The sequence below is a fragment of the Alternaria burnsii genome, assembly GCF_013036055.1.
Source record: "Alternaria burnsii strain CBS107.38 chromosome Unknown 744, whole genome shotgun sequence".
In the NCBI taxonomy this organism is placed as follows: Eukaryota; Fungi; Ascomycota; class Dothideomycetes; order Pleosporales; family Pleosporaceae; genus Alternaria; species Alternaria burnsii.
The window spans coordinates 946,382-958,868 of NW_024066119.1; the positions used below are offsets into that span (position 1 = coordinate 946,382).

Consider the following 12,487-nt stretch of genomic DNA (forward strand, 5'->3'; position numbering starts at 1 on the left):
ATGCAACTGGGGAAAATGTACCTGAGATGCAGGGATGCCTGCGCGCTAACTTCCCATTGCCGATCAGTCGCGTTTTCCCATTCCCCTGCGGACCACCAAACGAACCACTTTGGGAGCAAATATGGACTCGACACGATCAACCTCGCCCAAACGACGACGCGAAGACGAAGACGGATACGACGACGGACGGCCGCGCAAACGCTCCGCTTCCCACGAACCGCCCAATGCCTCACCAAGCTATAGGATAGCGGAAAGACCCGCGCGCCGCTACAGCAGAGGAGACAGCGAAGACGAACAGCGGGAATTCAGAGACAGGCGGCCTTCATACTCTCCCTCACCATCGCGGTCACGCCGCTCAAGCTCGTCATCCTCGTCGCCCCGACATCGCACTTCCCCGCCCTCTAAACCGACCTCTCTACACTATGCGCCTACGCTCATCCTGCGTGGCCACAAGAAAGCCATATCGTGCGTCAAATTCTCCCCAGACGGCCGCTACATCGCCTCCGCGTCCGCCGACTGCACCATCAAGATCTGGGACGCTAAAACCGGAGCACTTGAACACACCCTCGAAGGCCACCTCGCTGGTATCAGCACAATATGTTGGTCTCTAGATTCCAAGATCCTAGCCAGCGGCTCAGACGACAAGAGCATACGGTTGTGGGACACAGCAACTGGATTGGCGCACCCAACTCCCTTCATTGGCCACCACAACTACATCTACAGCATAGCCTTCAGTCCGAAAGGTAACATGCTCGTCTCAGGCTCGTACGACGAAGCAGTCTATCTCTGGGACGTACGCGCCGCCCGAGTAATGCGTTCCCTCCCTGCACACTCCGACCCCGTCGGTGGCGTAGATTTCGTCCGTGACGGCACTCTAATCGTCTCCTGTTCTCACGACGGCCTGATCCGCGTGTGGGATACAGCAACAGGTCAATGCTTGCGCACCCTCGTCCACGAAGACAATGCCCCCGTCTCCTCCGTCATCTTTTCTCCAAACGGGAAGTATATTCTAGCCTGGACCCTAGACTCGTGCATCCGCCTCTGGAACTACATTGAGGGAAAGGGGAAATGCGTCAAAACCTATCAAGGCCACGTCAACAAACAATACTCGCTTTCCGGAGCGTTTGGGACATACGGCGAGAAGGAGGAAGGTGGGCAGCAACATGCGTTTGTTGCGTCGGGAGACGAGGAAGGACAGGTTGTTTTGTGGGATGTTAGCAGTAAGAATGTGCTGCAGAGGCTAGACGGGCATACTGATGCTGTGCTTTCCGTGCATACGCATCCGAGTGAGGAATTGATTGTTAGCGCGGGCTTGGATCGGACGATCAGGCTTTGGAGACCGAACGAGGGCAAGGAGGTCAACGGAGTGAAGACAGATGATGATGAGGGCAAGCCAAATGGCGAGGGGCACGACGAGGACATGAACGGCATCAGAGAAGAGGAGAAGAACGGCTTTGATCCCGATACCCTTCCGCCTAATCCTTTTGCTGAGGGTTAGCAATTCTTTGGCCAAGGAGACGATAGACGAGGATAACAAGTGATGATTGGATATGTGGTTTAGTTTTAGATACCCAAAGTGACTAGCCTTTGCTTGCTATTGCGTATCCTTCCCTATCCATTCTTGTGTAAACTGTCGTATATGAGAACGCCTTTAGCTACTTATGCCACGCTTTTTGGTATACCCCAACGCCCACCATGCAGTAAGAAACGCCATAAAATGCACCACCCAACCTTTTCATACTTCCCATCGTTCAGCTTTCTAGCTAAAATGGATGCCTTCCTGATTGAATGCATACAACAGCTTCAAAAAGTCACCCTCATCACACAACCTCGCACGCTTATCCGCCAACTGCGTCTCATCCTCGAGCACCTTCCTCACCTTCTCCCTGACTAGCTCACTCAGTCTCCCCTTCTTCTTCCTATTCACACCATTTTGCCTCTTCTTGCTCTCCGCCTGGAGTTGCTTGAAGAAGTCTGGGAGTTCGTCGTCGGGGTCATCCGGATCAGAAAATCCCTTGAACTCATCGTCGACGTCCATCGTCTCCTCGTTATCCTCGGTGATCTCGGAAGGATCCATGGGCGTATCATCAATCTCAATATCGTTCTGAGCACACCAGAGACGGTAGTTACTGCTCAGCAACTCCAACACCGCAGCCGTACCCAGGAAACTCGCCCTCAGCGTCCTGTTCTTGCGCACGAAGCAGATGCGTAGCAGACCGTCCCACTCTTCGTATGCAATCTGTGGTCGTGGGTTCTTGGGCTCGATGCGCACGACGTTGCTCTCTACCTGTGGCGGGGGGTTGAAGTTGTTGCGTCCGACTTTCATTACGTGGCTGACTTTGCTCCACATTTGGACGTTTACGGAGAGTCTAGAGTAGAGCTTTTCGCCGGGCCGCGCGAAGAGGCGCATAGCGAATTCGCGCTGGAACATGAGTATGCAGCAGCGGGGTGGGTGCTGCAGAGCAAGGAGCTTGAAAACCAAGGGCGAGGAGATTTGGTAGGGCGTGTTGCTTATGCAGACGTCGAACCGTGGTAGCTCGGCTTTTATTACATCGCCCAAGCGGATTGTGAGACGCTTTTCCTCGGGACTGCCTTGTACACGCTTGGTGAGCTCGGCGGCCATTCGGGGGTCCATTTCCACGGCTGTTACTTGTTTGGCGGCTTTGAGGATGAGGACTGTCAGGTTGCCTGTTCCGGGACCGACCTCGAGGACATGGTCGCTTTGCTTCAAGTGTGCTTTCTGGACAATGGCGGTGGCGACACCAGGGTTCTTGAGGATATGTTGACCAAGATCTTTGTCCATCTTGAAGATTGAGTGCGCAGCTGAGGCTTTTGCGGAAGTTGGGCGAGCATAGGGAGAGGCATTGCTGTCGACGGCCTTTGTGCGCTTTTGCTTTGCTTTCGGCATCTTGGGCGGTGGAGGTGGTTAAGGTTTCGGTGCAGGCGATTTTATTTTTGGGGAGACTCGGAAGATCGCGATATGTCTAGGGTCTCTTACGACGCGGTCAGGTGTGTAGTCTTGGTGGCTGCGGGTGTCGACCGAGCTTGCGATCGGTGGGCGTGAGCTGTTGGATCTGGAGACGATATTTTTTGGTGTTGCAGGCGGAGTTATCGCGGGGTTAAGCCATGTGAGCGCGCGACTTAGCGTTGCGCGTCTGCTTCTCATGACGTTGATGCGACTTTCACTGCATCCTCAGCCATTTCGCATTCTCTACTATCCTCGTATGAGATCACGTTTCTTCAATCTTTCCTCTAATTGTTTTCACTCATCACATCGTCACTCCTTAGAACCTGTTGCTACCCGTCACTCTCTCCTGAAATACCCATCGTTGCCGACGCGCTCCGTTCCCAGCTTCTTCGATATTTACAGTCCTTGCCAGCATCGCAATCACTTCGGCACAGTAGTCCCTGTTCACAGATACCCGAACCTGCAATCTCCTCCTTCACATCTACAGTTGTCCAATCCGCGCTCACCAAGAAATGCCATCAGGAGTAGCATCTTGAACTTTTCCTCTCACCTGCCACGTGCTCGCTCCTCTCAGCTTTACCGTCGCTACGCACATCTCGGTCCACCTGCTGCATATATAAGAAGCTTTCCGTCCTATCATTCCCGCCACTCTTCAACTACACTCTCTACTTCTCCGGCCCCTATCACCTCCGCTACCTCGAGCACGAACGCCGACAAGCGTCTGCCAACGCAAATCATGGCAAAGAAGATACCAAACACTTCCTCAGACTCGCCACTCTCTTCCCCTCCTGAAAATACCGCTTCAGCTACCGAGACCGCTGCTGTAACTCAGCCAGCAGTAAATGACAAGAAGAGAAAGGCCGAGACAATTCCGCGCACAAGGAGGAGTACAGCACAGCATGTCGATATCGAAGATGACGTTGAGGGTACTGGCGAGTCATCTGAACCCAAGCAGCGCGTAATCAAGAAGGCGAAGATTACAGAAGAGGTTGAGATCGACGCAGATGGTGACGGCAAGGTCACTGCCAAGACCTCTGTCAAGAAGACTGCAAGAGGCAAAAAGATGAAGGCCATTGATGAAGGTAACGACGTCGAAGACAAGCCAAAACCTAAAGCCAAGACCAAGACCAAGACCGCAAAGATCGAGCCACCCCGCGCAGAGCGTACCAAAGACATTAAGCATCGAATTGGCGCCCACGTCAGCATCGCCGGAGGTTAGTCGCCATGCTATTCTTTTTTCCCACACTCTGCAAAGAACTTTGGCTAACGTGGACTCGACAATCGTCGTTTAGGTGTGCACAATTCCATCGTTAATATGGTATACATTGGGTATGTTTCGCATCTTCACTCACCACATGGTCGAGTTATCGCTAACATTCACAGGGCCAACGCCTTTGCTCTGTTCATGAAGAACCAGCGTAAATGGGAGTCTGCGGCCATGGATCCAGAACATGCCAAGTTGTTTATTCAGGGGTGCAAAGACCATAGCATCAACGCTGCGGAGTGTTGTCTGCCCCATGGTTCTTACCTGGTCAATCTTGCTCATCCCGATCCTGTCCGCAAGAAGCAGGCCTACGACTCCTTCTTAGATGATTTGACTCGTTGCCACGCGCTTGGCATAAGGCTCTACAACTTCCACCCTGGTAATGCAAATGCGACTACTCGTGAAGAGGGCATTCGAATCATCGCCGAGAACCTCAACCGGGCGCATGCGGATCCAACAACTGGTAAGGTCGTCACCGTACTTGAGACAATGGCATCTCTCGGTAATACCATCGGCGGCACGTTCGCCGACCTCGCTGCCATCATCAATCTCGTCAATGACAAGAGCCGTGTCGGTGTTTGTTTAGACACCTGCCATGTCTTCGCTGCTGGCTATGATCTACGCTCGCCCGAAGCTTACGCCGAGACTATTGAGAAATTCGATAGGGAGATTGGGCTAGAGTATCTCAAAGCCTTCCACGTCAACGATAGTAAGGCTCCATTGGCAAGTTACCGTGATATGCACGCCCGTATTGGAACCGGTTACTTGGGTCTTCAGGCGTTCCACAACCTAATGAACGATGAGCGGTTCTACGGTCTTCCTATGGTCCTCGAGACACCCATCGACACCATTGACGAGAATGGCAAGAAGGTTGACGACAAGGGCATTGATGCCCGTGAAATCAAGTTGCTTGAGAGTCTCGTTGGCATGGATAACAAATCAGACGACTTCAAAGCGCTCAGTGCCCGTCTCCAAGATGAGGGTGCATCCGAGCGCGTGCGCGTTGGTGATCAAGTGCAGAGGAAGACAATCAAGGATGCGAAGCCGAAGAAGAAGCGCGCTGCCAAGAAGAAGGCCGAGGGTGAGGATGATGAGGACACGGAGGAATAGAAAACAAGAATTTGAGCTTGTACTAGACGCTACCGACAGGACGGTTGGTTCACGCCAGGCTGCTTTACCACAAGCGACGGCTCCGGTTCCAGTGCATCCCATTGATTGTTTGATGAGAGTCGGAAGCAAGTGTGGATAAGGCGGACAAAGATGGTTCGAAAATGCGCCGATCGATTGGATCCTGGCTTGGGCTTTCTTATGCGATACCCTGTTTCATTGTTCCAACGACATCTACTTAAGCGCATGTTTGGATACGTGCCGTGGGAATCTACAACTTATATCATGCACTTTTTACTGCCAAAGGATCACTCAGCTTCGGATCATACACCGTCCATGATGATTTGACATACAAGTCTCGTGAGAGCGTCAACATGCCGATGGCGTATGCCGAGGATGTGTGCCGATCTGTTGTGTGAGTCGTATTGGACCTAGGAAAGCTTACCTCGCGTTTACTGCCATATGATCATTGGTCAGACACTCGTAGCAGGATCAGTAAGCGTGCATTCGGCCGCAGTAGCTATGGGTGTCTGAGCAACTTCTACGCCCCGACTTGACTAGGGCTGAGATTGACGTTGGTGGATGCAGCCGATGTCTTGTCAGTGGTGTGCATGAAGGAGCGTTTCTGCCTTACGGGAAGCCGATTTCAGCCAGCTGAAGTCTGCCACACTATTAGAATCATGAGGAATCTTCACCGTCCCTGGCGATAGTCTGTCACAATCTAATCAGCCCTAGGAGCTACGGTCAACATATGAAAGCTACAAGCTTTACGCCTGTGGCGCATGAAGCAATGCCTGTCCAATGAACAGCATCGCTACTGCTTTGAACACCGCTGGAAGACTCACCTGGTTCATCGCAGAACAAAGTCGTCATGTTGGTTGGATAAAGCCACCATCTTTTACGGTGTAGCAGTAATGCGAGGGTTGCTTGCAGTCCGTATAGCATATGATGGAGTAACATAAAGTAGGAACAGTAGGCGGACTGGAAGCCACAGCACCAGCCTACTGCACAGATAACAAGAGATACTAATGCTTTTCGGATGCGGATGCTTCCACGCTCCCTGCGTAGAATGATGTAGTTGTGTTCTAGTGGCTTGGCGGTCCCTGTCGTTCCTACGGTCTGCCTCTGGCGCACTTCACTACACACGCTGCATACGCGGTCTGACGACATGTGCAACATACCCGACGAGCAGTGTTGCGACCAGTTACAAGGAACTCACCAGCTGGCTCCTATCTGCATATCCTGGACTCATATACAGCTCACCCAATCATGTAAACCCCGCTTCCGACCTAGCCTGATCAGGCCCTATGCCGCGAACACGTGAGTCGACGAGCTTCTTCTCCTGCCAAACCTCCACCGCCAGTCCAGGGTGTCAACGCCAGCCCTGTGGGCCCAAGCCTCGCCTGCAGCCACGGTATGGAACTTCTCCGAGAAGCCTAACGAGGGCAAGCGGCCTGCATACATCATACACAGCATCGTTCAACAGCCATATGGCCACCGACGTGCATTGACAGCGAGCGCTTCAGCTTCAGCTCTTCCTAGTCTTATTAATTTCTGCGCCTGGAACTTCACGCCATTCACTTCGCTTGCTAGCAGTCCCTACCAAGTGCATATGGTGGAAGCATGGTCGGTGTTCCGAAAAGCACTGGGTGCCTCATCTGCCGCAAGAGGAAGATTAGTAAGTAAATCATACCCCTCTTCCTTGCGGATATCTCCTGACTAAGGGTAGAGTGCGGTAAGGCTAGCTCCACAAGACCGGCGCGACTCAAACGTTCTGACTAGTGACGATTAAGACGAGACATGGCCAGCGTGCTTGAACTGCCAGAAAAATGGAAAATCATGTCCTGGGCCGCCTGCGCGACACACATTCAGAGACCTCGGTCCTAGGCTGAATGGTGGCGCGACGAACTTCGCAGTTGAAGAGAAAACCACACCACCAGGTGGGTTTAGCTGGAATGAAACTGAGTGTTATGCTGATCACGTCACAGATCAACGAAATAGACACTTGACACAACTGAACGAGAAGTTTGCCGAAAATGGCTCGGTCACCCACAAATTTAGGATCTCAAACAAGAGCTCAACGACCCGGAGAAAAGCTTCGCGATCAAGTTCAATTAGTTTAAGTCCACCCAAAACGCCCTTTCTAAGACATCCGTCGCCGTCACAACATCAGCAACTCGCTCGCGCCCTAATTTCAGCCACTACAACCGGCAGTACAGGACATCGGATGTCTGTCTTTGGTCCGTTCATCCAGGAAGTTCCAGCTAGGATTGGGCACAACGCAGCTCTCGATGCGGCCGTAGCCGTGTTGGTCAACGTCCATACTTCGCTGGTTTACAAAAAAGCTGCAGACGAGATCGTATCCCCAGAACTATATATCCGAGCGATCAAGACGCTACAGTCATGCCTCGAGAGCCCACAATTAGGCATGTCTCCGAATACACTTTGCGCATCGGTACTTCTCGGTCTGGTTGAAGTAAGTCCCATCCGGCTGTTGCTTATGACCATACTTATATGACTAGGCGTTTGCAGGTCCAAGAATAGGCAATCGATATCTCACGCACGTAGGCGGCGCAGGACGATTAATGGAACTACAAGGACCCTCCAGGTACAGAGACACTTTCACAAAAGAGATACTGCGCTTCAACCGAGGTGGAATAGTAAGTCAAAAGAGTCACAACAGGATAGTCGAGTCTTTTGGCTCGGAGGTATTGGGTCTTCTGACTGAATACTAACATATCGGCAGATCATTACATGCATATACGAGCGCAAACCATGCTTTCTCGCGTCTCCCGGATGGCGAGAAATCGCTTTCGACAAGACCGGCCTCAGTTTCGACGACTGCCTGAATACTGATCTAATGCAATACATGGCCGAATTGCCGGGCATATTTCATGCCCTGAAAGAATTAGGCGAGCGCTATGCTTCTCAACCGTCACAAGCTACGAGCTTCGATGTCAGCTCAAACGACGAATTGTGCAAATCACTTTCTGACACACCGCCATCCCTTGATTTTTCTACCGACTCTTTCGAAGAGACGGAGTTTCTTGAAGACCTGCGACCTATCAAAACCTCCTACCCGATCAATGCGAGGCCTTACACATACCGTTACGAATCTGCGCGGACGACACTCTTGTACAAAGTATACAACCTCAAAGACGCTGTCCGTAGCCTAGGTGAGCACCTGAATGCCAAACTCACCAACGGCATCGCCATTTCCGAGACACCAGCTAGAGAAAAGAACAGCCCTATGCAAACATCCTATCACTTCAACAACTGGCGCGACATGACTGCCTATAACTGCTTCTGGTCTGTCGTCATTCTGACGAATAAAGTCCTAATGCGGCTTCTACCACCTTTCGACCAATCGCGCCATGAACTGCAAGCGGAGTGTCGGTCAGTTGCGACTGAGATTTGTAAGACATGGGAGGATGCCTGGGCTGGCAGACCGATTGGTGCATTCCACACAGGCTTAAGCTTTGTCGTTGCGTACGAGTACTGCACATCAGAAGTTCAGGTGTGGATAATCAAAAGGCTAAACTCCCTTCTGGACTATCATCAGGTCGATGCGTTTCGATGGTCGGACGAAGTCATTACCAGCATGTCCGCTAAGCTTGCCGGAGAGGGACCTGATGTCGCGTTCTCGAACGTCAGGGCCTCGGAAAATGCACGATGAGTTGTACATCTGTCAGGCCTTCATCCGTCTAGGCTTTTCAATGTCTTCCCGCTGATCCAAGCGCAACTCGAGATCGAGATGCCTCGCACGGCCGCAGCCGGTCAGAATTTGCACACCTCGGCACACAGCAGGTGGATGTCTCACTTGCATCTTACTTGCATGCGGCTACAAGATATCCGTCATCAGCCCTACAACTTCTGTGGGGGCAAGGAATCACATGGCTTTCACGTTGTGGTCCAGAAGCTGACCCTTTGCTCCGCATTCGTACCAGTCTAGCGGTGCAGGCAAGCCACGGCGCCTATCCTACAAGACCTTCATCTACTACCTCCCATCGGAAAAATTATGTCTTACTACCAGGGGATTCCAACACACCTGATCTAAGCCCTCATGCTTACCAAGCCAACTTCATCGTGTTGCCAGGACATCTTGGCCCCCAATCCAGGGCGGGGTGACGGCCCGCAACCTGGTTTCGCACATCGGATGCACGATCAATGCGAGATCTAACAAGGAAGGTGGATGAGACTCGCTCCATAGCAAAATCAACCAACTTTTATTGTTATTCTTTTTGTTGTACATATGCATACATGCATGTATCCCAACATCGTGTCTGATGTTCAAATCAAGAAAGCAGTAAAACCAACATACTGTTCCTGCAAAACCATACCGTGCAAATACAAAGGCGAAGCCAGGGCGAAAGGATTATTGAAACTATAGCATAAGAAGTAAAGAAATGAGGCGGGAAAAAGCAAAAAACCGTTGTCAACGTCTGCGCCACACGCGCTACTGCAGCAACGATAGTAGCTGCTCAGCCCTGGCCTCCACCAACTTGACTGACTGCCTTAGGTCTGGATACCACACTTCTTCTTGCACTCTGCACTCCCAATAATAGCTCCGGTACCTACTGCAGGAATCATCTGGCCCAGGCTCTCGGTGTTGAGAGACGCATCGCCGAAACCGGCGCTGATGACATCTTGTGGGACGGTCCAGAGGCTGGGTAGGATATTGAGGGTGCCACTATCGTCACTGTTGAGTGCGCTGAGGAGGAGAGCGGGTTCGCAATCTATGAGTGTGATTAGTAAAGTGTGATATACGAAAGCGTGTGATCAGGGACCGGGTAAAAAGACGACTATATTTTGAGGCTGAGTGCCGCATCCCCGATTGAGTAGTAGATAGCAAGAGAAGAAAAGAGTCAAACATACCATTGTTCTGCATCGTGTGCAGACTTCCTTGAGGGAAGATGGTAACACGCATGGGAATGAGATCAACTTTTCTGGTCTTGACCCCATTCTCCCCAATCATGTAACTCGTTGTGTTACCCGTAATGGCAGTGACTAAGTTGGTAGCCCTAGGGTGCAGATGCGGTGGCAGCATTCCACAGGGAGCTAGCTTGAGTAAGGCAATGCTAGATCCCATGCCAGTGAGAGCAGGGAAACTGGCAGCGTCGGCGTTGATGACGGCGCCGTTGGGTGAGTCGTAGTTTGGGTTCGAGTCGAAGTCGTAGTACCAGTCTGTGTCGGCAGGCAGGAGAGCTTGTCGGTCGAAGTTTGTGGCTGCCATGCGGAGGGCGGCGTTCAGCTCGGGGTTGACGGTGCGGGATTTGGGCATATCGGTGGCAGTGATGAGTGTGGGGAGGAGGGAAGTGAGGAGGAGGATGGCGGTGGTGAACATGATGGTGGTAGTGTAAGTATTTGAGATTAGGGGAGAGGGTAGGAAATGTAGTGTGTTGAAGAGATGGATGGTTGGGATGCTGAGATGTCGAGATGTTCCGACGATGGTTATATGCTCTTATATACCATCAACTGGACGACGGGAAGTGATGTTGGTAGGTAGGGTAAGATAGACGAGTAGAGATCGATCCTATCTGCAAGGGTAGAGAGATGCAATAAGGCGTGCTGACTTTGGGGCTGAGTTGATATGGAGTAAATTGTAGTAAGCAAGTGAAGTCTATCGATTTCGATGCCGTCTATCCAAGCCACGCATGGAGACTTATATAGATCTGGGCCGCATACAAGGCTGGGTATCGATGCAGTGAAGAAGAAGAAGGGCAAGGGCGTGTTCGGGCGAGATGGACTGCTGACCGCTCTGTCTTGCTCATTGTCGTAGCCTTTCAAGCCACTGTTACTCTTGCCCGGCGGAGGCGTCGCTAGAAGGGTTGGCCGTTCATCGGAGCGTTCCTGACTACGGAGCGTCCTTCCCACCCAGCTTGTATCGTGACCAGTTGTCTCAATAGCCTCTTCAACGCAAGGTGTTTGCTGATTGCACTGTTGCTTCCGACGGTTTGAGTTGATGATTCAGTCATATTAAACATCGTCAAGATTTTTTGAGAAGCGGTCCGGCCCCAGATATTTGCTGCTTCTGTAAGGTAATTAGGTACATAGGTACTTCTGAGTTGCCTGCAAACCCGGTTTGCGGATCGATGCCTGAGATTCACACCATGTGTGCGGCCACATCGGACCAGGAACCGGGGTCAACATAGCGCGTGGCCTAACTTGACTGGAAGCAGATGTGATAGATTGATATGTTGAAATGTTTACTTGTCACTGGTGAGTTTCAGTGTCTGTGCAAACCTACTTGTAACGAGAAGTGGTTGTAAGCGTGTGATTGAGGAAGCTTCATCACCTGCTTGTCGCTGGTACGAGCTCTACTTGGAAAACGACGCCGATTTGGTGTCACAATTTGAAGCCTGTGCGCGTTTCTTGGGGGCTGTAGAAACTGTCAGGAATGAGTGGGTCCAAGGTAGTGACTGCATATCGATTGATGGCCGTTGACCTTGTGCTGCCGACCAGTGTTTGAGCTACCATCAAGCGTCAAAATGAATCGATAATCTGACAGGCGCCTTACGTCGTTGCGTCAGGCGCCCCTTGGGTACAGACTGGCTAAAAGCGCCACAGTTCTACCAAACGAGGCGGAGCTTAGTCAAGTGTGTTGATGGAAGAATATCGATATTCTTAGTGACACAACCGCACTAGAAGATTGCGCCATTGGTCGTCCAAACAACAAGCGTTGACCAACAACGATACAGGTGTGCGTGTAATTGTGGACGAAGCGCAACGCGCCGGTCACGTTGTGGCCCTGTTGCATTAGCTTTGCCGTTTCGGCCGGCTGTGCTTTAGTGTCGTTAGACTGATTGGCTGGATGCAAGCTTGAGAAAAAAGATGCCTGCATCGTCGCGCAGCATGTTTGTGCATCTTGCCATACAACTTTGGGTACATTAAGGCAACAACTTACCGTGATGAGATATTTTCTGCACGATCACATCCGCAAAGGTGCCTTCTCCAGATTAGTATCGATCGCGAAGCAAGCGCAACGAAGATTCATCTCTGGATTGATCGTGACACGGAAGAATTTGGCCTTCGTAGATCTAGCTCAGTGTCTCATGCAGATGATTTGAAGAATCGGAAACCGGATTAGGGTGCTTTTTGGAAACGACCGAGACTGCGAATAAGTCGAGAGATTGTACACCATCTTTGGC

The 12,487-nt window shown here is 51.5% G+C and overlaps 5 protein-coding genes across 5 annotated transcripts; 3 read left to right on the top strand and 2 right to left on the bottom strand.

Moving 5' to 3' along the window:
• Positions 1 to 121: 121 nt before the first annotated feature.
• GT037_008789 (wd40 repeat-like protein) lies at positions 122 to 1,498 on the top strand (the record flags this gene model as incomplete). Its single annotated transcript, XM_038933836.1, has 1 exon — positions 122 to 1,498. One exon carries the CDS (start codon positions 122 to 124, stop codon positions 1,496 to 1,498), a length of 1,377 nt encoding a protein of 458 aa, XP_038783801.1.
• A 261-nt stretch (positions 1,499 to 1,759) lies between these two features.
• GT037_008790 (rrna adenine dimethylase) lies at positions 1,760 to 2,908 on the bottom strand (the record flags this gene model as incomplete). The annotated part of the gene is made up of 1 exon (XM_038933837.1): positions 1,760 to 2,908. The coding sequence occupies one exon, from the start codon at positions 2,906 to 2,908 to the stop codon at positions 1,760 to 1,762; it is 1,149 nt and encodes a 382-aa protein (XP_038783802.1).
• Positions 2,909 to 3,704: 796 nt separating this feature from the next.
• GT037_008791 (ap endonuclease) lies at positions 3,705 to 5,342 on the top strand (the record flags this gene model as incomplete). The annotated part of the gene is made up of 3 exons (XM_038933838.1): positions 3,705 to 4,182; positions 4,261 to 4,297; positions 4,352 to 5,342. 3 exons carry the CDS (start codon positions 3,705 to 3,707, stop codon positions 5,340 to 5,342), a joined length of 1,506 nt encoding a protein of 501 aa, XP_038783803.1.
• A 1,620-nt stretch (positions 5,343 to 6,962) lies between these two features.
• On the top strand, positions 6,963 to 9,015 carry GT037_008792 (dna-(apurinic or apyrimidinic site) lyase; the record flags this gene model as incomplete). The annotated part of the gene is made up of 6 exons (XM_038933839.1): positions 6,963 to 7,017; positions 7,069 to 7,074; positions 7,133 to 7,279; positions 7,328 to 7,815; positions 7,862 to 7,999; positions 8,086 to 9,015. The coding sequence occupies 6 exons, from the start codon at positions 6,963 to 6,965 to the stop codon at positions 9,013 to 9,015; spliced, it is 1,764 nt and encodes a 587-aa protein (XP_038783804.1).
• Positions 9,016 to 9,854: 839 nt separating this feature from the next.
• GT037_008793 (uncharacterized protein) lies at positions 9,855 to 10,683 on the bottom strand (the record flags this gene model as incomplete). Its single annotated transcript, XM_038933840.1, has 2 exons — positions 9,855 to 10,075; positions 10,215 to 10,683. 2 exons carry the CDS (start codon positions 10,681 to 10,683, stop codon positions 9,855 to 9,857), a joined length of 690 nt encoding a protein of 229 aa, XP_038783805.1.
• Positions 10,684 to 12,487: the final 1,804 nt, after the last annotated feature.